The sequence below is a fragment of the Dendrobium catenatum genome, unplaced genomic scaffold (assembly GCF_001605985.2).
Source record: "Dendrobium catenatum unplaced genomic scaffold, ASM160598v2 fragScaff_scaffold_1482, whole genome shotgun sequence".
Lineage (NCBI taxonomy): Eukaryota > Viridiplantae > Streptophyta > Magnoliopsida > Asparagales > Orchidaceae > Dendrobium > Dendrobium catenatum.
The window spans coordinates 534,935-562,857 of record NW_021319944.1 but is presented as its reverse complement, the minus strand read 5'-3'; the positions used below and the strand labels follow the sequence as shown (position 1 = coordinate 562,857).

General features: G+C 37.7%; 1 protein-coding gene across 1 annotated transcript; it reads right to left on the bottom strand.

The window, feature by feature from the left end:
* Positions 1-383: 383 nt before the first annotated feature.
* Positions 384-27,829, bottom strand: LOC110097444 (casein kinase II subunit alpha-2). The gene is made up of 10 exons (XM_020823817.2): positions 27,493-27,829; positions 19,324-19,453; positions 17,218-17,412; positions 15,819-15,976; positions 6,598-6,688; positions 6,404-6,469; positions 3,876-3,958; positions 3,693-3,756; positions 3,503-3,571; positions 384-624 (listed from the first exon to the last, which is right to left on the bottom strand). Exons 1-10 carry the CDS (start codon positions 27,789-27,791, stop codon positions 568-570), a joined length of 1,212 nt encoding a protein of 403 aa, XP_020679476.1. The 5' UTR covers positions 27,792-27,829; the 3' UTR covers positions 384-567.
* Between the last annotated feature and the right edge of the window lie 94 nt (positions 27,830-27,923).

Below are 27,923 nucleotides of genomic sequence, written 5' to 3'. Positions count from 1 at the left end.
AAATCAATTTAAACCAAATCAAGCAAATACAAATCAAATTCTTTGAGCCTCAATTCTCTAAAAAAAAGAAAAAGAAAAAAAAAACTATTTAACACTTCTAATTATTCGAAGTAAAATCAACATTTAAATTATTAAATTTACATTGACATGAGAAAAAAAATCAAATTTATATCACATTTATTTAAAAAAATGCAATAAATTTTAAATTTATTATGATTAAAATTTAATTGAATATTTTGAGTTTTTTTTTTTTAAATGAACGTTTCATTTGAGACAATTTTTTTACTGATTTCTAAAATCATTTTTTGATACAAAATTTTATACAAGTTGCTTTACAAAACAGTAATAAAGCTGTCTCAAATCAAATCGAACCGAAATATGAATGAAGCACAACATAGAATGAGAGAGACCCAATTAAAGCAAAGTAAGATCTCAATTAGAATACAATGTTTTCCAAATTAGGTATGCCCAAACTACAAATAAATATGAAATGAACAGACTCGATAGAACCACAAATATAATAAGGTGGTATAAAGAAACTTATTGACTCAACTCCCAACTCCATTATTAGTTGCGCATCCTACAATTCTCAGCAGCTCTTACCTGAAGGAAATAGGGGTGTGCCTGCAATTTATATGGTATAATCTATGAAAAATGTTTCTGGAAGAACAATAAATGATGATTGTAGCAAGAAGAAAGCCAAGTTTTTATTTTAACACCCGCATGAGTTAAAATAAGTAAGAGGACTACACAAAAATATAATGGTATTGCTCTTTTTTTAGGATTCGTTTGGGGAGAAATTATTCTGTGCAGAGACCGGACGCAAAACGTCATTTGGAGACCAACCAAAATGCGCCACATCAGCGGTACCGAGCCGTGGTACCAAGCGGTACCGAGCAAATGGGTGACATGGTGCATTCCGGTTGGTCTGCAGACCGCTTCAGCATCCGTACAGAATCATTTCTCTCATTTGGGATGCTTTTTATTGCTTTTTAAAATAGCTTTTTAGTTAAAAATTAAAATTTTTATACTATAATGCTTCTTAAAATAGCTTTTTAGTTAAATAAGTAAAAGGAATTAGCAGTTGTTTGTTGTATCATTGGATATCTTAGTGGACAACTAGCTGTAATTTGTTCTATTCAACTACTTATTCTCTTCATAATAAGCATTATGGTGACGCTAATTAAGTCGAGTGATCTACTACTAACAGATGCCAATGGTTCATAAGGTACACAATTTTTATTACCAATGCTCAATGTTGATAATAAGACTTATGTGGACTTTTTGATCTCTGATCTATCCTTCTCTAAGGAGAACAACTGAATTAACCATTAATAATCTCTTGAAGATAACTTTAATGCCTCAGGCTCAAAGCTTATTCAACTTCTATCATGGAAGCTATCATCCACAATTCATACCTACTATATTATATCAATGTCCTTATCGGATGCGACAATAGGCAATCTTTATTACTTAGGAGATATAGTGAAATCATTTCAATTGATTTAGACCTCATAATTTTTCTCCTTTATGGATTTCCTATAAGGTACTCTCAATTGCGAGGTCTAGATCAATTGAAATCATTACGATGAAGATCTCACAAAAATAAAAAATCTTGTATCTCCATTAGTTTTATAACGGGTGGAGGGTGCGTGTATTGATGCAACATGGCTTTTATTGTTTTGTGAAACCAATTCTCGATTTCCAATTATATAGTTTGCAATATTTTTGTATAAGTTCTAATTCTAGTATTGATTGTTTACCTTTTAAAGACCGTTGTTAAATTAATTGGTGGCTTGTGAATTATAAACCTAAAGTTCCTTTGTATAGGGTTTGTGATCTTAGGTGATTTTTAAAGTGGATCAAGAATTTAATTTTTTTTTTAATATTATCATTTATTTGATTTCACAAAAATCTTTGTTCAAATAAAATTAATGGGGCAGACGAGATTGTTTTAATGAAATATAGTCCTCCTCTCGTATTGAGGATCAATTGTATCTTTGTTTCGTTCTTGCTTCGCTTTGATTTCTATAAAATTATCTACTGATTTTGATTGCTTCCACCCAAATTCTTCTATTTTTCTCGCTGATTTTACCAAATATTGTTAGGTTTGCTTGCGAACTCAAGTATTCCCATTAGGATTGCGAACTCAAATATTTCCTATCAGAATCTTGTATGGTTGAAGTTGATTCAATTGGAAAAATAGTAGTTCACGAATATTCATCTTACTACGAGGTACATGTAAATATAGCAACTCATTCTCATAGCTTTCCTCTAATATAAACAGGAGGTACAGGAAATTTTAATCTTCTGATAATGTTACTGCACGTTTAACTCCAAAAAGTTCCCTTGACAAACCCTTGAGAAATGGAATGCAAGGAAAGCATGATCATTTAAAATTTTGCAACAAATTGAAACTAGCTTCTTTAATTTTAAAATTTTAGAAAACTCTGCATTCATCCAATTTTCAACTTCTTATTTGACCTTCTTTCATGAGCCAACTGTTAATTCCATGGATTCTTCTCTTTTTTCCACTTCTTCCTTGTGAGTCTTCTCTTTTCCACTATCAGATATTACAATTTGCTCAAGAAATTTTGGATGATTATGGATTCCAGTGACAACTATTGTATTGATTGACATATTATTTTATACTACTACTACTACAACAACAAACCTTCATCCCACTAAGTGGGTTCAACTACATGAATCATTTTTCTCCATTATATTCTATTGAGAGTTAGATTCTCATTTACATCTAATAAAAAAATGTCGTTTCTAATACTTTCTAACCAAATCTTTTTAGGTCTATCTCTACCTTTCTTAACATATGCCAAATCTAATAGATCTACTCTCCAAAACTGGGTCAGTGGAAGGCTGACATTTTATGTGGCCAAACCATCTAAAGGCAACTCTCTCTAATCTTATCTATCATTGGAGCTACTCCAACCTTTTCACATATATATTTGTTTCACATTTTGTCTCTAAGAGTGAAGCCACTCATCCACCTAAGCATCCTCATCTCTGTAACATTAAATTTTATGCTTTTCTTTTGATGGAAAATATTTTACATCATAAAATATTGCAGGTCTCACTACAATCTTATAGAATTTTCCCTTAAGTTTGAGAATACTTTTCTGTCACACAACAGGTCCAATCCATTCCTCCATTTCAACCATCCATCTATTTCACCATCACTTGAAAAATAGACCTGAGATATTTAAAACGTGTACTTTTTTTAAAAAATTAAATTCATAGGAATCACACAATTTATATTCAGATTTACTCTGAATATTAAAGAGTTAAATTCATTGACAAGCCATGCAGATTGATGCAAAACTGAATTGCTTGGGGTGTTCTTGTTTGGATTTGTCCTGGTAGCTATTTGTTGATAGTGAATGGCGGTGGTGTTTGTGTTTTATTTGGATGGATATCTTGATGATCATATGATATTGACAACAATAAAACTATTTAAAATACATTTTAGAGAAGAAAAATAAATTACCATTGCTTCTCGTGCCGTTAGCCTATCCTGATGATCATATCGAAGAAGCTTGTCAAGAAAATCTATGGCCTGAATGACAAAATTTAAACCTTAAAGAACTAATGGAAGTAGATCATTAAATACAAAAAAAAAAAATGGAGATATTGGTCTCCTTTCCAATGGAACTGTTCCAAAGTGTAGAGAATATAACCTCAGGAGAAACAAGATGCTCGTTCTCAGAATTTATAAACTTTGACCATGGCTTCCTGCTGTGTCTGCGATCAGCATGCAAAAAAACAAACATAAGCATCTCAAACTATGCATGTCAAATGATAACAAGATAAGCTAGTGCATCAAGAGAAAAAAATTGTGCCTGCATTTCCTGATAAAGTACCTTCCAACCATAGCTTCTAGTTGAGGATCAAGTTCCAATTTATATTTGTTCAAATAAGCATTTAATTCATCTGTTCCAAGAACCTTGAAAAAAAAAGAGAAGGTATTAGCACTAATAATCTGCAATAGGTCAAGCAGTCATGTAAACTCTTAAAGTTAACAAGCAAATTAGAAAAATCCTCCCTCTCCGTAGTTTGGTAAAATTTGGTTTATATTTCTTAATGTATGGATTCTTGCTTTATTTCATTTGTTCGACGAATAAATTCATGCAATTTTATATCAATTGTAAAGTTTAGTTTGAGCCAGTAAGCTATTTGAAAAATCAAGTTAATTATATTTATTAATCATAAACTTTAACTGGAACTAAGGCAAAGGATTAAGTCTTCTAATTGAGCGACCGGTTGCATAAATTTGATGAATGATTTGAATTTCATTGGTAAAGTGGGCATTATGCTGAGGCTACAAAATGCTGCAACAATAGAGGCCGTGGTGGATGCAACATTGAAAACTAAGATGGAAGAGAGGCCCATGATGGCACAACCACAGAGGCTAATAATTGGATTCTACAATAATGTTTGTGGCATCTACAAAAGCAATAGAGGTCACAATCATAAACAATAATATTTGGTGTGAAGATACAAATGAATGTTGCACACTTGTATTGTAGTGATATATGATAGGATCTTGTTGGGATAGAGATAGAGTTTTCATTATAGGTGTATTAAAGTATTCATGTCATGATTATTCAATAAGTTTTACGCTGGCTATCGACTACCTAACGCAGCCCTCCATTTTTCTCATTCAGGACTTGGGACCTATCAATGACAGTCTTAGTTTTTGTTATAGGTGTGAAGATACAAAATTATATTATTATATGTACTTTTATTGGAAGAGTTGTACACGTCCATTAGTTCCTTTTTTGGTTATAGTGATGTATGAAGAATTCTGCAACTTGAGTTCCCTTTTTGATTTTAAGTTTTCTTTAGATTCTTTGCATGGATCTTGCAATCCTGGCAAGCACATAGGGTTTGGTCCATCATCTACTTTATCAAACATTGTGGTGCTCAAAGCCAATTGAGGGTAGATCACCAGAAAGGTAAACATAATTCCTATCTTAGTGGTGCTGATGCAGAAGTGCGATAAATGCAAATTTAAGAGTCCTCTCAAAGCCATGAACCTTTGGTCTGGAACAGGGAGGTTATAAGTTGGTGGAGCCATTATAGTTGATTGATAATGCTAAAAACTGGAGGGTCAACAAAGAAGTTTTAGATGAGCTGATGTAATCCTTTGGGTGAGGGGAAACTGATGTAAAACTACTAGGAGTTACGTTCAAAATTAAAAAAAGAATTGTTAAAGTTTGCTTTTATAATGAGGGGAAACCCTCGTAGCTGAAGGTGTCAAATGGAGAATGCAGAAGGTCAAGGGTATGCAGAAACACTCTCAATATAGAGATTGTTAAGATTTGACTTAAATTTCTTTAGATATGTCTATTTTAGGTAAAATACTTACTGGATCTTGCTTCTATTAGGTTGGGTGAGACAAGTTAATTCATATGCCAACCCCAAATAATTATGATAAAGCTTGTTGATGGTGAAAATCAAGTGAAGTTTGCCTGATTCTAGAACTTGCCTGATGGATAATAAATTTAGATAGTAAGGTCAATAAATTGGCATTGTAATTTTTAATTGTAAGGCTTACTTAATAGAAAAGTAAACTGAGTGAATAAGCAAATCCTATAATTGAGGGCGAGGTTCTATAAATAACATGAAGGTTCTAGATTTCATAGTTTAAGCATAGAGATTGGTGAAACCAGACAGGCAAGGACAATGGCGGTTGATCACAATGGTAGAGGTTCCCTAGCAATGCGAAGGTTTTCATAGCATGAATGTGAAATATATAGTAAAAAGAAGTCTACACAGTGGGTGTATACACTGCTGACAGTGGAGGTCACATTAAATGGAAAAAGAAATATATGAAACTATTACAATGTGACATGCTGGATAAGGTCTACATGTGAATTCTGGCTTCAATATGGAATCCGATGTTGAATTTTCTAGTAAATCTCACTCAATATAACAGTTGTTGTGCATGTCCCATAAATGTATTTATTAGATGTTGAACTACATAAACTTATGTTTGTTTTTGTTGGATGTCTTTACTCTTCAGTTTTTGTATTGATCTTCTGTGATGATTTAGAAGCTTGCAACTAGATGTATGCTTCCAAAAGAGTATAAGATAAACTACTAGCATATAAAAAAATGTCAGTAAAAAAGGATGATTACAGAAATTGATTTTTTTTTTCCTGATGACGGAAGGAATTTTCACCTTGCTTCTGTTTTATAGCTAACCATAAAAAGGGTTTTGTGGTTAACAAAATCACTAATATCTAATGCCTTCAGGTCAAAATGAATAAGGATATCAGAAATATAGGTTCAGCAATATACCTATATGTAAATCTAGTTAAAAATGAAAGAAAGAAGATGTCCAAAAGTACAACGAAGAAAGCTTCATCTTGAAATTGGTTGCTACCTTAGCAATTTTGACAAGCTGGTCATGATTGTCATGTCCATAGAAAAATGGATCCTTGTGAAATATCTGCAAGCAAACAGTAGAAAATTGCCTCACTAACTTGTAGTGGAGAAATCCTTCACAAGCCATAAAATAAACAACATAAGAGTGAGCATCTTTAAATTAAATTGGTTACAAACCGAAATGTCACTCACCATTGAAGCAAACATGCAACCAAGGCTCCACAAGTCCAGCGAGTAGTCGTAATCTTGCAAATCAACAAGGAGTTCAGGTCCCTTAAAATATCTATACAAAAGGGAACTTTTTCAATTACCAGATTAGATTAATCTAGTTAGAATGCGGTGCTCAACTCATCTCAAGCTTGAAACAACCGAAACCTGAACTCGCTTTTGACCTCTGTACGTATTCCACGGTTGATAAGCACGATGAAAATGACAGTGTACAAACACACTATTGCGCAAAAATATTCAAACATTTTCCATTTATGATAATCTCAGTTTTATGTTGTTGACAAATATTTATGGATGAGAAAAATGACTGAAATAGATGAGACAAAGGAGAGAGCTGTGGACCTCCGAAGGAGCACCGCTCGCGGGGGTTCGAATGCAGAGGGTACGGCCGCACTATCCCATAGGACAAAACGATCGTAGGCCTTTACGCTCGACACGAACGGGTCGATGGGAGGGAAGATTGGATCATGCATACGACTAACCATTGGGGATAGATGCTGTCGCCAGCACACCCCGATGGGTAGCAATATACACGACCTAGTCACGGGTTTCCCCCACCCGATACGAGAGATCGAGTGGGGTAAAATAGATTGCGGGGCCAAGTTTCCCACGGGCGCAAGCCCCCCGTGGTTAATTACATCCCGGGCCGGAGCCCGAGAAGACTCTCGATTAAGGATCATACATTATCTTTTCCAAATTGGAATTAGCACGATGGTATAGACTAGGAAATCCTACTCAAAGGAAAGAAAGGTCTCAAAAAGGCTCAGTCAACATGCGTGGCTCATACCAGCATCTGGAGGCTCTAGGGCACTAAAGAGAAACTGAATAAAGCATGCTCCTATTGGATCCATGGCTCTCGGCCAATGATTGGCAATGATTGAGATGGCGGCTCAATCATTGGCGGGACCCACGCGGCTACTTAAATGAGTCAGCACGCGTAATCACCGTCCGATCTTCCGCCATCCAAACGGATGGCTAAGATCGAGCCGGACGGGAATCCATCCATCAAAGCGGGATCTCTTGGCTGGACCGACTGCAGAAGGACAGGATCTGGGCCGTCAATCCAGAGATCAATGGCCAAGATTTCACACAGTTCAAAAGAGATAAACCAAAACCCTAAAACGTTTTTTGCTTCGTTCTCTCAAAATACACGACGAAATTCAACGAAATTTTAAACTTAGAATCTACATATGTACAGAAATCTTGGGGGAAAATATGTTTGGACAATAATCAGCTTTTTGAAAAGCTATTTTATCCTAAGCATTGTGACCTATTCTAAGGGATTTCGAGAGATCTAACCGTCCGATTTTTGCGTTCTTGGGCTCGTTGGATTCGTTGAAACGTCAGGAGTATTTCTTCAGTTAACGTCGAGCTCCGATTCTCCCTCGATCGAACGAAAATCAGTCTGGAAGGGACGTGGGGTCTTGGTCTCGCCGGGATTTCGCCGCCGGCGACTCGAGGAGGTCGGGATTTGGTTGGAGAAGGTGAGGGAAAGATGTTAGATTGCTCTCCCCAAATCTCAGAGCCTAGGGAGGTCTCTAAGTCGAGCAAGAGCAAAAAGATCCAAAAATAACCTAATTTTCTTCTATTTAAACCCCCTAACCTATCTTGAACGGCCTAGATCTAATCACCAGCTATTTTGGGAGGGAAATAGAGCTAGGAGGCCGTGGTTTTGATTTCAAAACGAAGGGATTTGATTAGAGCATTGAATGGGCATTTAATAGGGATTTAAATGAGTCTTAATGGGTCGATTTGACCCATTATGACTTGGATTGACCAAGTTATGTGTTGACTTGGTCAACTCAGTCAAATGGGTCCAATGGGTATGAGGTTTGAGCCATTAATGAGTTGGAATTTGATTTGGACTCAAAAGGGGCTTAATGGGTCAATTTTGACCCATTAAGACTCGGGTTGACCAAGTCAAAGGTTGACTTGGTCAACTCAATCTATCATGCCCATGTCTGGGCAAAATCGAGGTCAACAAGAGCAATTTGTATGAAAATGACTCAAATGAACACCCCCTCAATGATGATAGTGCAAATTATTTCTGGGTTATTGCCATACTATTTCAGCTTTCTTTAGGAATTAATATAGATGAGTATGCAAACGGGCTTGATGTTATATGATACTGTTATATAATTCTTATATTTTATGTTGTTTTGCTCTTGTGGCGTTTGGATTTCAATTATATTTCATGAAATTTATCATTTGTCACTTTACATCTTGTATATTTTTTGTTTTATATTTATGTCAATTTGCTACTTTATAGTTCAATTGAAAGTTAATATGTCATCATTTAACATATTATTTGATTATTAAATAAAAAAAATACTTTTAACCTTTATTTTTACTTCAAGTAATATTTTAATTTTGAAGCTTACACATCGGCTCACAGACAAAAAACATCTCAATATCCAATTACGTAATTTTAAACCTTGAAACATATGACATCGATTCACCTAAGATGTCAAATTTATCCAAGATGAACTACTCGCACGCAACTCAAACGAACAAAGGTGAAAAATGTTCTACGGATGCAACGTCATGCAAAATCATTCAAACGACCTCCATTTGTGAAACAGACATTATGTTTTAAACGATTAAATTATCCCCTACATTTGCTTCGAGCAAACGTGATTGAAAATGCTAAACTATGAGTGTGACGCTTTGCAAAGTCCTGAATGTCCTTCATTTGCAAAACGAACTATGCTGACGTGTTCGCAATGTGAAATTACCTAGAGGACATCCATATTTTGTGTTATCGCACAAGTTGAAATGCATATATATATATATATATATATATATAGTGTGTGTGTGTGTGTGAGTGTGTGAAGACTAGTGCTCAAGAAAAAATATATGTTCATTTTTGGATGTTTAATAATAATAATTAATATTATTAATAAAATAAAATAATCAAAATCTAACATCGTATCTATCAAATAAATCATATAAATCCCGTTGAAATCCCTTGCAAATCCCACTACCGGAACTGCTTTGCATCTCCTCGTGGGATTTCTGCTCAGCTCACCTCGACAATCTCTCTAGATTTGTCGTTAAAACGAGAGGGGAACAAACCTCATTCGTTTCTCTATTTTCCCTGCACGACGAACCTCCTCCAGCCACTCGATTTTGTCGACCCAAATGCACACCACAAAACTTTAGCCAATCGCAACTCCTGCTGTCGAATCCTCCACACCCGATCTCCAAACCTCCAGCCGATCTCCATAGTCGAGCAGCCCAGAACAAAGCCCGACTATGCCGAACACATCTCCCAACCACAAAACGCTTTCAACCCCTTTAATGAGTGTCGATCTCCCACACATATAGCCGAACACCCGCCGACAACATCAAGTTCACAAGGCTTACACCGAAGCCAACACCCCAAACACCCCTCTGCTCTAACACTTCTACCCATCGACCTTGCTCCCGTCCTCTTTAGCCACTTCACCCTTCTATCCTCACACTCGATCCATCTCCACTCCTTGGGCCGAAAACTTCCACCCAGCCAAAATACCCGGACTCTAGATTTATGACCGAGCTAGTCCAACACTTCCATTCCCAACATCTACCCCATCCAATCCCTGAAGCATGAATCAAACCTTCCAGCCAATGCCTGACCCCGCCGAACTAATTTGTTCTATCAAAGACTTCAGCAGCCTGGCCAATCCAACTCCAACACCTTACCCCTCTGATTAACCTTCAGTCGGCCTCCACTCCACTGGAACAACCTCGATTTCTAGCCTCTTTTTGCTTGTTGTCCGAACTCCAGACCTCACTGTGCCAACTCCTCCAATGAGGCTCCAATTGAATCTCTATTCCTATCTGAACCACAGCAAGCCCCAACACCCACTTCTTATCCTCTCTTCTACTATTCAACAGATTTCTCCACTCAAATAGCCCACCAATCAATCCATTTCACTGCCAACAGCTCCTTTACACGTAAACAGTAGCCCAAGCCCACCTACAACTCACAACAACCCCTCTAACAGCCCACCTGCTGAATTCCTTCAGCCCAAACAGCTTCGTCACACCTGAATCCAACCCAAAAACAGCCCTTACATAGCTCAAGCCACTTCACAGCCCATTATACACTTCATCCTCTTAAACAGAGAGACAAATCCCTCCTTAAGCTCTCCCTTTCCCTTTCCATTTGTATTATTATTATTATTATTATTAGTTTATAAGAAGAAAAGAAAAAAAAAAAGAGAAGAAAAGGTTCTTTGCTTTTGTGCCTCGATCTTTATGCCTTTGACATTGGCATCGCAGACCTCCTTTCGCCAAGGTAAAATGCCTCTTAACCTCAAAAAGCCTCAAAACCCCGCTTTTGGCCCTCGCGGCGCGTTAGGGGACCACCCTACATGCTCTCATAGCGTGGAGGGAAGGAACTCGGTGCGACGCTTGCTGAAATGCGGGCAGGTCTTTAACCGTTCTCGTACCATGACGAGGACAATCTTTAAGTACCCGTATATAAGATACAGTGTCTACGAGAAAAATTGCAAGTCTTTTACACAGGTACCTCGAATACCCCTACACTCTCTCGTAGCGTGGTGGGATTGAAGACCACGGCCGCGTTGTCACCCGACACCTACCGTATGTGCTCTCGTAGCATGGTAGGTAAGATCGAGCTCTGAAAATTCCTCGAAATGGGGGAGACGCCGGGAGGCTGCCGAAATTTGAAATGACAGAGGACCAGGACTTGAACAAATTACAAGGAACTAGACCTAAATGCATACTTGAATTAAAAATGTAGTCAAATGAAAATTTACAATATGAAGATATAACTTGATTCAAATGGAACATAAATGAGTAAATAGGGGACCTGTAATGAATTAGCTCGAAATTGAACACTAGCAGAGGACTTGTAATAAACATGAAGCTCGCTAACGAGCAAGAGACTTGCAACGTGCACAATAGTCCACCTACAGACGGTTACAAGGAATAAACAATAAATGTGACAATTCACCAACGGGTGTGTATAAGAGAATTGCAATGAAATATATAATCCGCCTATGAACATGAATAGTGGACTTGCGGTGGACAAAACTCTAAATACAACTTGCTCGCAAGCAAAGATCAAATAAAAAATATAATAACGTGCTTACAATCAATAACATGAAGTTTCCAATAAATGTTGACAACCATCACGCCAATTGGAATGCAAATATCAACAAGCAACATTGTCAAGTACATTATGCATGCTGCAGATCACCTTCAAGGATTACAAAGAACCTGTAATATACATGACAGAGCATGGAAACAATAGACATGCGATAAATACCATGGCATCCCTTCAATCAATGTCAGCCAACTTGAGAATAAACATGGCAACTCCTTATAAACCTTGAAAGTAAACATATGATGAGCATAGTAAGTTACCGACGAACGTATGTGGGGAAATTTGCAATGAACGCGACTTAACCAACAATTATTATCAACTTACCAAAGAACACATAAATTCATGTGTAAGCAATGATAATAGATATGATGCAAAAGGATTGCGACAAGTGCAAGTATCCACAAGCAAATGAAGGAGACTCAGCATACATACAATAGTCCATCTATGGGTGATGACGAACAATGTGCAATAGATGCTTGATCATCCTTACAGTCAACAATAAAAAATTGTCAGACAAATACATCAATCTACCTGTATAAAGCAACAAATGACATCCAACATAACACTACAATTCACTTGTAAGCAGTAGGGAATGCATAGTAAACACTTCAAGCCATTGGTAAACTAAGGTAGCAAATTTGCAAAATCAGGTCGTCACATTAGATACCAACTTACTTGCAAACGACATGTAGGAGACCCCTAACGCACCCCACAACTTGTTTACATGCTGAAGTATATTCCCACGAGCTAAATACTGAAGGAAAAGACAACATGCTGAAGTATATTCCCACGAGCTAAATACTGAAGGAAAAGACAACATGCAGAATATGGAGTGATGTAAGCAAAAAAATAGGGAGACCCTAATTTTTGCAAGCAAAAGAAAAACAATTCCTAGGATATACAAAAGACTCCACTTAAAACAAAATATAACTTTATAACATATAAAAAAGGACACTTACAAACTTATAATAAAAACTACTAAAGTTGCATTCTTTCGTCGAGAAGAAAGATACAGATGGGGTGGTCACTTGCGGCGAGAAGAAAGAGGTAGGAAGCCAAGACGAAGTGGAGGACAAGATCGCAAGCTTTCCCAAGAAGGAGAGGAAGAAATGGAACAAGCTCGCAAGCTTTTCCAAGAAAAACCCTGAGATTTTCATTTCCAAAGTTAGCACACAACACTCTCTCTTTATTCTCAAAACATCTAATATATATAGGATAAAAAGGGCAGCTAAACAGTCCATAAAACAATTCCAAATAAACCAATCAGGTAAGGGAAATGAAAGGCCATAAATCAATCCAGAAACAACACCCAAAAAGCCACATAAAAGACCGAAAAAGGCAGCCAAGGGAACCAACCAGAACAGCAGCCAGGGGAACTGGGACGAATAGCCAGGGGCACCGGAATTCATTTGCACAACTGATAATCACAAAATACTCCCCCCCTCCCCTCCCACACACACACGCACATTGAAATGTGCAATGATGCGCTTATATTATGCATATATATGTTATAATACACAAAATGCATCATGCAAATGCATTCACTCGCATGGGCCCCAACGAGCGTGTTGTACATATGTGACACCTGAGGATGCTACGCAGGTTAAGAAATGAGCCTAAGTTCGAGCTCAATCCTTCTATGCGAATAGATAGGAGTCGACAGACTCGAACAATCAAACAAATATATTGTCACGATGTCGACCGGGATATTTATTTTATACATTCATATTAGGCCTTCAAGGTCTATAACAAGAAAGATTCATTAATATAGATATAAAGCTGATAACGAACCCGATCCTTTCTTGACAAATAAACAGAGTCGACAATGTTCGACTAACAAAATAAGAATGCCCATGAATATCCCAATGATGGACTTATTGACAAAAAATCTCAACCGGATGAGACCTTAAATATTTAAATAATGTCTTCCAAAATGTCCAAATGCCCATGAAAATCTAAAATTCTAAAAATCACCTAAAATCAAGATATTTAAAATGGAATAAATCATTAAAATACTTAAAGAAAAAAATACTCGTACACCCTTCGTAATAATTTGCTGAGGTTGACAAATATAAAAATCACTTCAGCTAACAAAGAACAAATGTCTACTTGGGAATATCACTATGATTCATTTTCACTCCGTCTATTGCCAGTACGAGAGTGACATGTGTCCTCTAATCGGTTGTTTCGCTGCCAAATGGCACCATAGGTAAATGATTATGATCAAGACCCTCTGACCGAGTAGTTTTGTCGCCTTAAATTACGATCATAGTCAGAGCTCGTATGTTCCCCAACGGTGTTAAATCATTACGTAATGAACCAATGGGATCTGACCAATAGGGCGCAAAGCCCTCCATTAGCTAAGGTGGATTCAAATTTGTCTATTTAGACAAATATTTACCCCATGTCTACAAGGTACCTTTGGACGAAGCAACTCATGGCTACCGACAAGAATCCTTCTATCATGATGGGTCGACTAACTCCTCTGACTAAGTAGACTAGAGATCATGATGACTCGGGATGACAGAACCATGAGATCTTGGTTGAGTCTATCATTACTCCCCCACCATTCGCTTTAAGTACAGGATGGTAAATTTCTAATTTTAAATATTAAATTTTTAAATACCTAAAATCATGTTGCTACTATACACCAGATACTATGTATCTGCTTGATGACTAGCCTTAATCGAAAGTTCTCCCTAATTATCGGGAGGGTAATTAACTATAGGAGCTTGCACCTATAGGAAACATGAACTCAGATCATAAAGTCCTCGCAAAATGAGGGCAAAATCTCTAGGTAACGCTTTATTAAAAACCCAATCTGCCTTCTGAAAATTTGCCTCAGATCTTAAATTTTAAAACTCTCCTCCAAGATCCGATAGATAGAAAGGGGTCGCAAAGAGGCCGAGGCACGAATTTTCGAAGGCCACAAGTATCTACCTAACCAAACTGAGGTTATTTAATTCTTACTCATCTCAAATTTGACTCATTAAAAAAAAATTAGGCATGAGCTCGTTTGGAAAGATCGAGCTTGACTATATTGTTGAGCTTGATTTCTAAGTTTAAAATTAAACTTTTTCAATTTTTAAGGAATTTTTACTTTTAATATACAAATAAAATAATGAAATTATATAGAGAGAATTTTAAAAAGTTAAAACATATTATATAGTGCAAATTTAAAATTACTTTTTAAATATATTTTAAGTTAATCAAACGACTCAACAAGCTTAATAGTCAAGCAAGGTTGAGCTCGAGCTTTTATAATATGAGCTCAAGTATAGGCTCAAGTTTGAACTCATGGCTTTGTAAGCTCGCCTCATTAGATTGTTAACGAGTCGAGTTAGAGCTGGCTCAGCTCACTTACAACCCTAGTATACCTTGGTGAAGTTAGTTGATAACTTCATGAGGATTAATTCCTTATTAGGAAATCACCGTGTACATTTAATGTATATAGACTAACAATATTCATTTTGTAGCAAGTATTTATGAAGGTTAGCCATGTAATTTATTTGTCATAAATGCAATCTTTCCAATAAAATTATGCCTCAACCCTGCCTATAACTAAGGGGTGGGGTCTCCACCTATACAAAAGGGATCAGAGAACAAGCCCGGGACACATGCAATCATTGCAATAAATCTTATACTTGGCAATACAATAAGAAATCTTAAAGCTTCTTTATCTACATCTCTGTTGTTAGTCATTCTTATTAGTGAATTCTAGCATTGCCTAAGGAAAATTTTGGGTCCAAACATATATTCTTGTGATAAATACCCAAAATAGCTACTAAGATACAAACGGACAAGCTACTAGATCTGATATGGAAACTAGTCATCATCATTATTATAAGCATTCTTTTTGGAATTATCATCATCATTACCGTAAGCATTTTGCTTGGAATTAAAGATGCTGCAACACATATTACAGATGATCAGAAGACATTTACAAAAACAACAAGAAAACCCTTATAATATTGTTGAACATTTCAAATAGCTTAGAAAAAAACATCTAAGTGCAAAAGGAAACATCAAAGGGATGCACCAATGTGATCAATACAAACAATGCATTTACCTCGAAGCAACACGAACATTGTACTCCTTTCCGGGGTGATAGAATTCAGCAAGACCCCAGTCTATCAAGCGCAATTTTCGAAGCTCATGATCTATCATAACATTGTGAGGCTTAACATCTCGGTGCATGATTCCTTGTGAGTGGCAGTAATCTAATGCCTACAACCAGAAATGTTGAAAAATAAAACAGAATATTAAGAAAAAAACATCAATGCCAAAACTACGCTTAATAATAAACATGTGTAACTGAAATTTATTTTCTTGAAGAAGATGATGAGTAGCCACCTTGCTTATAAGAACATGTAAAATTTGTATGCAGAAAAAAGCGACCTAGATAATTACAATATCTTAATTAGCAATCTGACAGAAGCATGCAATTTCTTCTGTCTTCCAAGGATTAAGATCTAAAATTTGTAGAATTAGGTTATTTTGATCAACATTCACTTACCTAATATAGGTTCCATTACCCACATGAAAAATCATGAATTAAGTTGGCTTCAATTTCACTTATAACTCATTAGATGGTGATTTGCTTCAGCAATCTCTGTAGTTTGTGCAATTTTATATACAGTTTTGTCATTTAGATTTATAGAAATACAAAGTATAATCAAATTAAAAGACCTTGTGATAAAATATTTTACAAACAAAAAGATTAAAATAATGGCATTTGATTCTTTAAAACAATAAGCTGCTGCAAAATAATACAAATATAATATATAGGAATAAAAGCATAGCAATTGCTAGAGGTAGAATTACGGTGAAGACAGATTCATTGACTTATTTAGAGGTTGAGTAAAGCGTTTAAAGAAATATGCAGATACCAATTTCCCAGAGTGAACAATGCCAATTCCGCAAGCCAATTTACTCGCTGTTTTGTTTGGGGGAGAGATTGGATGATACTCTTTAGGTATTTCTGAATGTATTATTGGTTTCACCGCAAGATGTGAGCACAACAGTAGGACCTATTTACTTCAGCTAAACTAGCTGATATTCTCCAAGATCAATAACAAAAAGTACTGTTGAAATGTTTTGAGCCAATATTTAAGGATTGTCTAAAGCCGTCAATGATAAGGTAATAAAGGCCAAAACCCCACTTAAGAACCTTCTGTTAAATTATTCAGCATGCACTTTGTTGCTATTTAAGTCTAATTAAGTCACAAAAATCAGAAATTACTTTAGAAACTTAAACCTAATCTCCAAATAAAGCATATACCAATAACTTATCTTAAGATGATAACATATGCAATACATGAAGTGAAATGTCATCAGATTTTAAGAATACCTTCGTTTCATTTGGAAAGATTCTTATTTAGAGAGAGAGTTATTAATCATTGTCCTTACAATAGGAATACATTAAAAACATAATGGCCTCGATTAAAGAAAAAAGGCTGAGGGAAAACCTTAAGCAGCTCATAAATATAGTAGCGTATGTCATAATCAGTCAGTGTCGGATACAAGATTTTGAAATCTGTGCTGTTCACATATTCAAATATCAAGCTAGGAGTTTTAGAATGCTGGTCTCTGACAATATCAAGAAGCTTTACAATATTGGGACCACCACAAAGATTTTGAAGTATTTTAATCTCCCTCTTTATCTGCAAAATAGGCAATAAAAAATAATTAAGCAATCAAATTTAATCATCAATTCAAGAAAGTCCTTAGTGTGCTCTATGATTGAAAAATTGGAGTGGGCAGACAGTGATAGAAAACATAGAGTAACATTTTATTTACTTGATTCAAGCACAGTTCAAACATGTTTACATAAAGGTAAGAGAATAGAGGAATAAAAAATACAATAGAATATATATTCTCAATAACAAGAAAATGTTATAATAATAAATATTACAGATTATCATTACATAAATGTTTAGCAAATATGATAAGATGATATTTGCATGTTTAAGTTTTGAGCCTTTATACTGTTATAGGTGGGGTGGCATTGATCAAGTTCGTTCACAATAGAAAACACATTGAATAAAGAGTTATTCTTCAATGACACTCACAATGTCATTAACATTACTGAGCAGTAAGCTCAAATCCATATCAGTTATGTAGCTACATTCACTAGCCTGATTCTGTCCTTCAGGCCAACATACTTAATTAAAATCATTACAATTGAAATTTATGCCCAAAAGTTGTACTTCCTTATAGGAAAAAAAAATATATGGATTACTAATTACAGAATGCTGATAGGAAATACTTGAGTTCGCAAGTAACCCCAAGGGAAATACTTGAGTTTGCAAGCAAACCTATCACTAATTGGAGAAAACAGTGAGAATAATACAAAATCTGGGTGAAATCAGTCCCAAAAATGTTGGATTGCACTAAGAGAATCAAGTCAAACAAAGACAAAGCAAGATACAAGTGATCCCCAATTCGAGAGGAGGATCATTCTCTCCCAAATCTCTAGACAAACAATCTAGAGCCAAAATCCCAAGAACTCCAAGAGAAACTCAAAATCATGGACAAAAACTCCCTCTCAAACAAATCCCCCTATTCATACAATTAATTTTCTAATTCAAACATCTCTCATTCAAATTTCCCCTCTCAAACTAGCCTCCCAAACCCCCTCTCCCCATTGGCCCAAAGGGGAAGCAGCAATAAATGAGGCGGACCCCCTTTTTTCCGCCTCCTATACACCTGAGCCGGCCACTGGGTTGGCTCCTGGGCCGGTTCAGGGTGAACCGGCCTATCAATGCACACCATAGTTCCTATTAATTTTAATGTTTATAACAATTTCAAGTGAAGTACTGTTGCATTTGCAAAAAAAAAAAAAACTATATAATTGAAATTTATACCCAAAAACTAAATTCCCTCACCGAGGAGACAGGCCATCGTTCCTATTAATTTTTATGTTCATACCAATGTTCAAGTGAATTAATTTTGCATCTGCAAAAAAAGACTTTATATAAGATAAGCTTGTGTTGTTTCTCTCTTGAAACTTTCTCACTGGAATAACCACAAGCTGATAGTAATATCACGGAATGTATGGCGATGAAAGTAAACAACTTGGCCAGCTTACAAGTAAAATGAAATCTTTCAGTGGAAGCCAACAAAAAAACTTAGCATTTTGAATAATGATTAGTTTGAGTTATGCGTGATTCAATTAACTACTCGTATTGGATGGATTGGTACTTAAAGATGGTTCTACCATTAACAAATAAAAAAGCAGCAGAATTATCTTATCTATTAGTAAATTGTTCAGACGATGGTGAAAAGGGGGTATCAGATTAACAATTTATATGTTTATTAAACTAGGTAAGTTTAACACAATGCAGCAAAATTCTAATTTCCATGATGCAGTTGAATTTCGCTAACTGGTAGACATCTGCTTCTACAGTTACAAATAAGCAACTCGAAAGGAAGTTCCCACAATGCAAAAATAAATTGAAATAGATATAGGTTCAGCAAAAACAAAAGTAAAGAATTCAAATAGTGGAATCTTGGTTCAGTTTCTAGGAATCCATAACATAAATATGATCTGCATTAATATCAGCAGACAGTACCTTCTTTTTCTTGACAGGTTTAAGGATTTTAATGACGCAGCGCTCATCATTGGAAACATTAATGCCTTCAAAGACCTCGCTATATTTTCCTCTTCCAACTTTCCTAACAACCTCATAATCATCCTGATCCCTGCATAACAAAAAAAAAAAGAACCAAACTCGAGCTATCATGAATTATACCAAAAGTAGCTTTGATAAACATAGTATAACAACAACAATATTCACTGAACCATGCAAAATACGCCCTCCTTTATGTAAAAATGTGTTTTCAAGTAGCTAAATACTAAACCAACATGTCATATGAGAAGATGTAGCTAAATGATTTTTTTAATAGCTACTCTAAATGAAAGCTTCTATGCAAAAAAATTATGAAAACAAACAATATTACGAATTGCCTACTAAACTTTTATGTGATCATCATAATCATCATTCAAACTAGCCTTATACCAACTATTTTGTGTTAGGATTAATTAATTATTGTTATTTGTTCATTCTTGTCAAATGTTTCATCTGGTATTATATTACTTAGTCATTTGTTTCACACTATTTCTATCTCTTTTCCACCCAAGTCTCTAGTTTTGTTGTATTTTCCATATATGTTACTAATATACTCTCTCTACTGAAGTCATTTAGTAACTCATCTTAGTAGTTTCGCCAGATATTGATAGGTAATGCTTGAAGAATTCACGTGAAACCTATCAATATCGGAAGAAAACAGAGAAAAGTCACCCAAAATCTCCCTCCAAACCAGGAAAAACAGTAATTCTCTTGTATAAACAATGGAAACGGGAGGAAAATAACAAGATAAAAGTGATCCTCTATTCTAGAGGAGGATCTATCTCTCCAAAATATCTAGACGTCGCTAGAGCCAAAGACGCCAAACACCAAACACAAAATTCAACAATATTCAAGATGCCCTAACCCTAAACCAAAACTCGTACTTAAAGCAAAAACATAAAAATAACCCAAAAGGACTAAACAGAAAAAAAACCCAAAAAGACAAACCCCCCCCCCCCCCCCCCCCCTCTTCTCTCTTCCCTAGGCAGTGTACCCCACCGCCAAGGGGGCGGGAATTGGAGCATGCGGCACTATAAGTTTCCGGCTACTGTATGTGATGAGCCGGCCCAAAGGCTGGGTTGGCTAGATCGGTCCCTCCTTGACCAGTTTAGGCGTATCAATACTCTGCTCCCAAAGAACCACCTTATCCTCAAGGTGGAAAGACGGGAATTGATGTTGCACCCTCCCATAAGGCTCTCATGTAGCATCATAATTTGGAAGGTCCCTCCACTTGATCAACACCTCCTGTATCCCTCTTTCTCCCTGGCGCACTCCTGTAGCTCAAGGGGTTCCAATACCATTTCCAAATCTTTAGTCAATGTTGTTGGCAACTCTAAACTCATTGTGTGATCCCCTACAACTCTACTCAATTGTGATACATGAAACTTTGAATGTATGGTGGAGGTAGGGAGCAACCTCAAACGATACGCCATTGCTACAATTTTCTCTAATATCTCATAAGGGCCAAAATATCTTGAAGGCAGCTTCTCATTCCTCCTGTTAGAAACATTCCTCTGTCTGTAAGGTCAAAGCTTCAAGAACACCCTATCCCCTGCTTCAAACTGAATGTCCTTCCTATGCCCATCTGCATGTTTATTCATAATCTATTAAGCTCTCAACAGATACCTCTTCAATTCTTCTAACACCCTGTCTCTCTCCTCCAAATACTCATATATTGAAGAAACTGGGGTGCTACTATGCCCAAAATGCACCATGTGAGGTGGACCGCGTCTGCACAACACTTTGTATGGGGTCATCTGAGAGGGCGAATGATATGAAGTGTTGTACTAGTACTCTACCCATGCTAACTCCAATAGCCAATGTGTCTCCGGAACGAAGCATCATAGGTATGCCTCCAAGCTCCTATTAACCACCTCTGTTTGCTCATCTGTCTCTGGGTGATAGGTAGTGCTCATCTTTAGTACTGTCTCCTGTAGCCTGAATAACTCACTCCAAAAGTGACTGAAGAACTCCTTATCCCTGTTGGATATTATAGACTATGGTATCTCATGCAGTCTGACTACCTCCCTAATGAAAGCTGATGCCACTGTCATTGCCATGTATGGGAGTCATAGGGGAATAAAATGAGCAAACTTGCTCAGTTTGTTTAATACCACTAAAATCATTGTGAACCCATCCTATTGAGGTAATTCATTGATGAAGTCCATGGATACCTCCTCCCACACCCGATCTAATAGAGCTAAGTGTTGTAGTAATCCGTTTGTAGCCATGGACATGTATTTATTTCTCTAACAAATCTCACATATGGCTACCAACTCCTCAACATCCTTGTGCATCCTCTTCCAGTACAATTCTGAGGCTAGTCTCATGTATGTCTTTTGCACCCCTGAATGACCCCCAACAGCGCTCCCATGGAACTCCTGGAACAAGTGTGAAATATGGACTGATGCCTTAGGCATCACAAATCTCCCATGGTATAGAAGCCTTTCCCCTTCTAAAGAATAGCCTGGATGGCCACTCTCATCCTTCAATAAAGTCATAGGGGAATTAAATGAGCAAACTTGTTCAGTTTGTTTACTACCACTAAAATCATAGTGAACCCATCCTATCGAGGTAATTCATCGATGAAGTCCATGGATACCTCCTCCCACACCCGATCTGATAGAGCTAAGTGTTGTAGTAGTCCGCTTGTAGCCATGGACATATACTTATTTCTCTAACAAATCTCACATATGGTTACCAACTCCTAAACATCCTTGTGCATCCTCTTCCAGTACAATTTTAAGGTTAGTCTCATGTATGCACCCTTGAATGACCCCCAACAGCGCTCCCATGGAACTCCTGGAGCAGGTGTGAAATATGGACTGATGCCTTAGGCGTCAAAAATCTCCCAAGGTATAGAAGCCTTTCCCCTTCTAAAGAATATCCTGGATGGCCACTCTCATCCTACAATAAATCTACCCTAATTCTCCCCAGCTCCTCATCCCATGTACTCTCCTCCTTAATGACCCTCCAATCCAGCACCAGTGGTATCGACACTGTTATCATCTGTAACTCCCCCGTAAATCTGGACAAGGCATCTGTTGTCTTGTTCTCTATCCTCGGTCTATACTAGATTCCAAAGTCATATCCCAATAACTTTGACAACCATCTATGGTGCTCCTCTGTCACCATCCTTTGCTCCAACAAATACTTCACGCTCCGCTGGTCCGTCTTAACAATGAAAAGCCGACTCAACAAGTAGGGTCGTCACTTCTAGATGGTTAGCACAATGGCCATCAACTCCCTCTCATAGATTTACTTCAGCCTAGCTTTAGCTGTCAACACCTGGCTGAAGTAGGCGATGGGCCGATGGCTCTGCATAACTACTGCTCTGAATCCATACCCTGAGGCATCTGCCATCTGTCTCCACTATGAAGACCTGAGTGAAATCTAGAAGGGCAAAGACCGGCACAGTGGTCATGGCCTCAATCTCTAAAAAGTTGTTATGGCCACCTCCCCCCACAGAAACTATCTTTCTTCAATTATTCTGTCAGTGGTCATGCGATGGTGTTATAGCCCTTCACCAATGTCATGTAGTAGCCAGTCAACCCTGAAAATCCCCTCAACTCCCTGAGATCATCCCAACATAACCTCAATTTGTCCTGATCAATAGCTACACCCTCCTGAGAAACTACATGTCCCAAATACTCCACATTGGCCTAGACAAACCAATATTTCTTAATATTGGCCCTCAACTGATGCTCATGTAATACCTCTAAAACCTTCCTCAAGGGCTCCCAATGCTCCCATCTAACCTGTGGTAAACCAGAATATCATCAAAAAATACTAGCACAAATCGCTTGAGATAGGGTCGGAAAACCTTGTTCATGCGAGACTAGAAAGTGGCTAGGGCATTAGTGAGGCCAAAAGACATCACTAGAAATTCATAATGCCCCTAATGAGTTCTAAAAGCAGTCTTAGGCACATCCTCCCTTTTCATTCTAATATGATGGTACCCTGACTTCATATATGTTTTTATGAAAATAACTGCCTCACTCAGCTCATCCAATCATCTACATTAGGATAGAAAACTCATCTAGCACATTTTCCTTATTCATCACCATGTAGTCCACGCAGAACCTCCAACTTTCATCTTTTTTCTTAACAAATAACATTGGGCTAGAAAAAGTACTCACATTGGGCTTGATAATCCATGCCTCCAGCATCTCTCTGATCAACTTCTCAATTTTATCATTCTGAAATTGTGGATAGCACTAGAACCTGACATTGATGAGTGACATACATTCCCTCAAGATGATAGCATGCTTCTGCTCTCTTAGCGGTGGCAATCCTTAAGGTGACTGAAAAATCTCACTGAATTAAGGAATCAATGGCAATACAGAAAGAGGAATGTCCCCGCACTCTTCCAATCTGATCCCCTCCAGCCTATGTAGCTACACCAGATATCGTTCCCCCATCTCCTATATGCTCCTCACCATATTTTTAAGTGATATTATGGTTTGGAAAACCCTGCATCTCCCCTGATCACTACCCTCGCCTCTTCCACCATCAGATCCATCATCAATGCTCCCTAATTGACCTTGGTGTCCCCCAAGGTCTACAACCACTTCATCCCCATGATGACGTCATTGCTCCCCAACTCCAATGGGAGAAAATACTCCCTCACCTGAACCCTCTGCATGGTTAACACTACTCCCCGACATATCCCATGGCCCATCTTCACCCTCCCTATACCCATCATCACTCTATAACACCCTGTATCCACCAAGGTCACCCTTAATTGGTCCACGACCTGGTTAAAAATGAAATTGTGGGTAGCCACACAGTCAATAAACACCACCACCTCCCTGCCTGTTATTTTCCCCTTCACCTTCATGGTATGACTTGGAGTGAATCTTACCACTGAGTTCAGGGAGATCTCTACCACGTCCAAATGTATCTTGTCCACCTCCTCTCTCCCTGTCTCACTCTTACCTCCCTCAATTTCCTCGTCATCACAAATGATGAGAACCTGAAGAGTTTGGTCCATGTACCTGTGCCCTGGAGTATACTTCTCATCACATCTGAAGCATAGTCCATTCGCCCTCTTCTCCTGCATCTCCCTCTCCGTTAGTCTTTTGAAGTTTCCCCCACTTCCTCCTCCTGGCTTCTCCCTTAGAGTCTCCTGAATGTTGCCCGATGCGGACCCCTTGGGTGTTAAGAGAGTGGTAGTCCTTCTGTAAGAACATCCTGAATTGCTGCCTCTGGCTCCTCTCTTCTAGTACTTCTGATCCTCCACCAGTTGTGTCAGCTTCATAGCCTCTCCTAAGCCACAAGGCCTCGTGACCTTCACTACTTCCCAGATCTCTGATTTGAGTCCCTTCATAAAATTTTCCTCAAGAATAGCCTCCGATAGTCGATCCAATCGACTCGCCATGTACTCAAATCTCTCGCGATAATCTTCAACTGAGCCTTCCTGTATTAGTGCAAAGAACTACTCATAGAAGTCCCCTCCCCTACCGATTTGGAAACATTCAAATGAGCATTCCTTGAACTCTCTCCAACTCCGTATGGGCCTCCTCATGTCTCTCTATTGGTACCCAGCCAACGCCTTCCCTTCCAAACATAAGCCAACTGCCGTCAATTTTTCCTCTCCCGTCAACCCATTGACGATGAAATACTCTCTACCTTGTAGATCCACTAATCTGCGTCCTCCCCTTCAAATATAGACATCTTCAGCTTCCAGACCTTCGAATCTCCCCCATTTTTCCTGATTCCTCCATAATTTCCCCTTCTGCAAGCATTTGGTCCTCCCAAATGTCCCAATCCTCCCTTCCACGCTCATACTCATACCCATCTTTACTTTCTCCCCTCCTTCCTTCCAAATCAACACCCCTCCTACCATAATCCCCTTCTTTTCTTTCCCAATCAACACCCCTTGGTTCATGCCCCCCATAAACACGCCTCTCACCATACCTTCTACCACTCCCCTCTATAATCTCCACATCGTTTTGACTCTTACGAATTTCAGAATTTCTATTTCTCCCTACCAAACCTCTTGCTTCCAATGCCGTCGTTTGATTTTGATTGTCCAGCATCTTTTTCATCACCTCATGAAGATCTGAAACTTTATCTTCAATGGAGGAAATTCTATCCTCCACTGATTCTTTCATTTGGCTCATCTCTCCCTCAAGGCATTCTCCCAACGTGTTCACTTTCTTGGCCTCCATAGATACCCGGATTTTTGTTGGACTCAAAATCTGGATCTTGACCTCAAAAACAGCAAAATAATCCCTCTTCAGACAAAAATCAGCCGCCGCTTTAAAAAAAAATAACCCAAAAACAATCCCAAAAATTGCTCTGATACCAATTTGATAGGTAGCGCTTGAAGAATTCATGTGAAACCTATCAATATCGGAAGAAAATAGTAAAAAGTCACTTAAAATCTCCCTCCAAACTAGAAAAATATTAATTCTCTTATAGAAAAGATGGAAACGAAAGAAAAATAACAAGATACAAGTGATCCTCTATTCAAGAGGAGGATATATCTCTCCAAAATCTCTAGACACACCTAAAGCCCAAGACGCCAAGCACCAAACAAAAAATTCAGCAATACTCAAGATGCCCTAACCCAAAACCAAAACTCCTATTTAAAGCAAAACATAAAAATAACCCAAAAGGACTAAACATTCTCCCTTCTCTCTTCCCTAAGCAACGGACCACACCCCAAGGGGGCGGGATTTGAAACCTGCGGCACTACAGGTTTCCGCTTGTTGTATGTGATGAGCCGGCCCAAGAGCTGGGCCGGCTGGACCGGTCGAGGCATATCAGATATCCATCTGAATATTCTCAAAGGGGTTTTACGTGAAGCTAAACAAATAACACTGGAAAGCCTAATCTCTCTATATTTCAAATTGCACAAAGTTAAACTTAGTTAGCAATCCCCTTTTATTCCAGTAATTGACAAAAAATGGAAATCATCAACAATCCAAGAGTCTCTTTTTTCTTTATTTTTTAAAATAATCCGAGCACTGCATAAAACAACGTACCCATTTCCCCAACATGGATTTATTACAGGCTATAAGACATAAATGAATGAAGCTCAGATACACTATGACGGACATAGAACTAAGAAGGTTAACCATATCTTGAAAAAACTTCAACAAGCAAGAAAAAAAAAAAGATGAATGATCAATTATATAAAAAATAATAATAAATAGCTTTGGAAATTTTCGTGCATGTCAAATGTACAATTTTGCAGAGCTTCCAATAGTTATAGGCTCCTATGTCTAAGTTTTAGAAAATCTGAAAATCAAAACCGGACTGAAGCTGGAAATTCTATCCAATATTCCAAGAATTAGAAAAACAAAAGTTCCATGGCCAATATAGCATCTTGCACTAAAATAAGAGACCTACAGCCAACTTATTGCAAGGAATCACATTTCTGAAACCTTATTAAGCTGCCAACTTATGTAAGCTGTCTCTTCAAAGTTAAAGCATCATTCTCATTGCAGATTGCACAACTATGACTATATATGAGTCACAATAACCAAACAAACGAATCAACTTCTTGGTCATGCTCATCAACACAAATACACAATCCTCCTTTGAATTCAGAATGTAATGATATAACAAATGATTCAGATCAACCCTTCCAATAATGAAATGACAACCAAGCTGCATAAACTTGAAGCCTCAAATCATTCGATTCTGCTCTCTACATATACAATCAAATATCTAAAATATCTCTTGCCAAAGTTGACCACTCCACTCCTTCATCCTAAAAAAAAATTCTCTTGAAAGAGCAATCGTGATGTCGAACATACATAGGCAGCTAGAAAAGTGATTTGACCATTGCCGGACCCATATTGGTCAGGTTGTTTTTTTTTTCCCGTAATTCCCATCAAAATCATGGGAGAAACCTCGGATAATCAGCTGATCACTAGAATTGAATGAAACTAATTATTAACAAAAAAATCACCTAGGAATACTAGCGGGCACACAAGGCACAGCTCACAAACACGATAGAAACCAGAACAAAACCGTAAAGTCGGGCGAACTTCCATCTATCGGCAAATTGAACCCTCAAACAAACCCCAAAAGCATAAGCCAAATCAAGTATAGATCCCAAAGAAAGAGGCAATTGTGCATAGGGTTACGCAAAGTTACCCCCACTGCACGATGAAAGATTCGTAGTCCCAGTAATCCTTTTGACGGAGCACGTTGATATCGGCGTAGACACGGGCCTTGGACATTGCTGGCGACCTCTGGATCTTAGTGATCAGAGCAAATGGATTGCGATAGATACAGTAGCTTCGATAAATGTGCAACAATGATTGATGTCGTATGGATGGAGATGCTACAATAAATGGATGGCGGTGGAGGAGGGAAGAGGTGAGAGCAGCGCGTATAGCACGGCCATCGCTAGCACGATCGGGGGATAAGCGTGGGAGACATCGCAGGTGCATTGGCCATCTCAAGACATCGCAAGTGCGTTGGAATCGGAGGCGCAAACCAGGGAGTCGGATTTTCTCGCTATTAATAGTTCTTGACTTCTCAATAGTTTTTTTTTTTTTAATTATTATAATGACCAGTAGAAA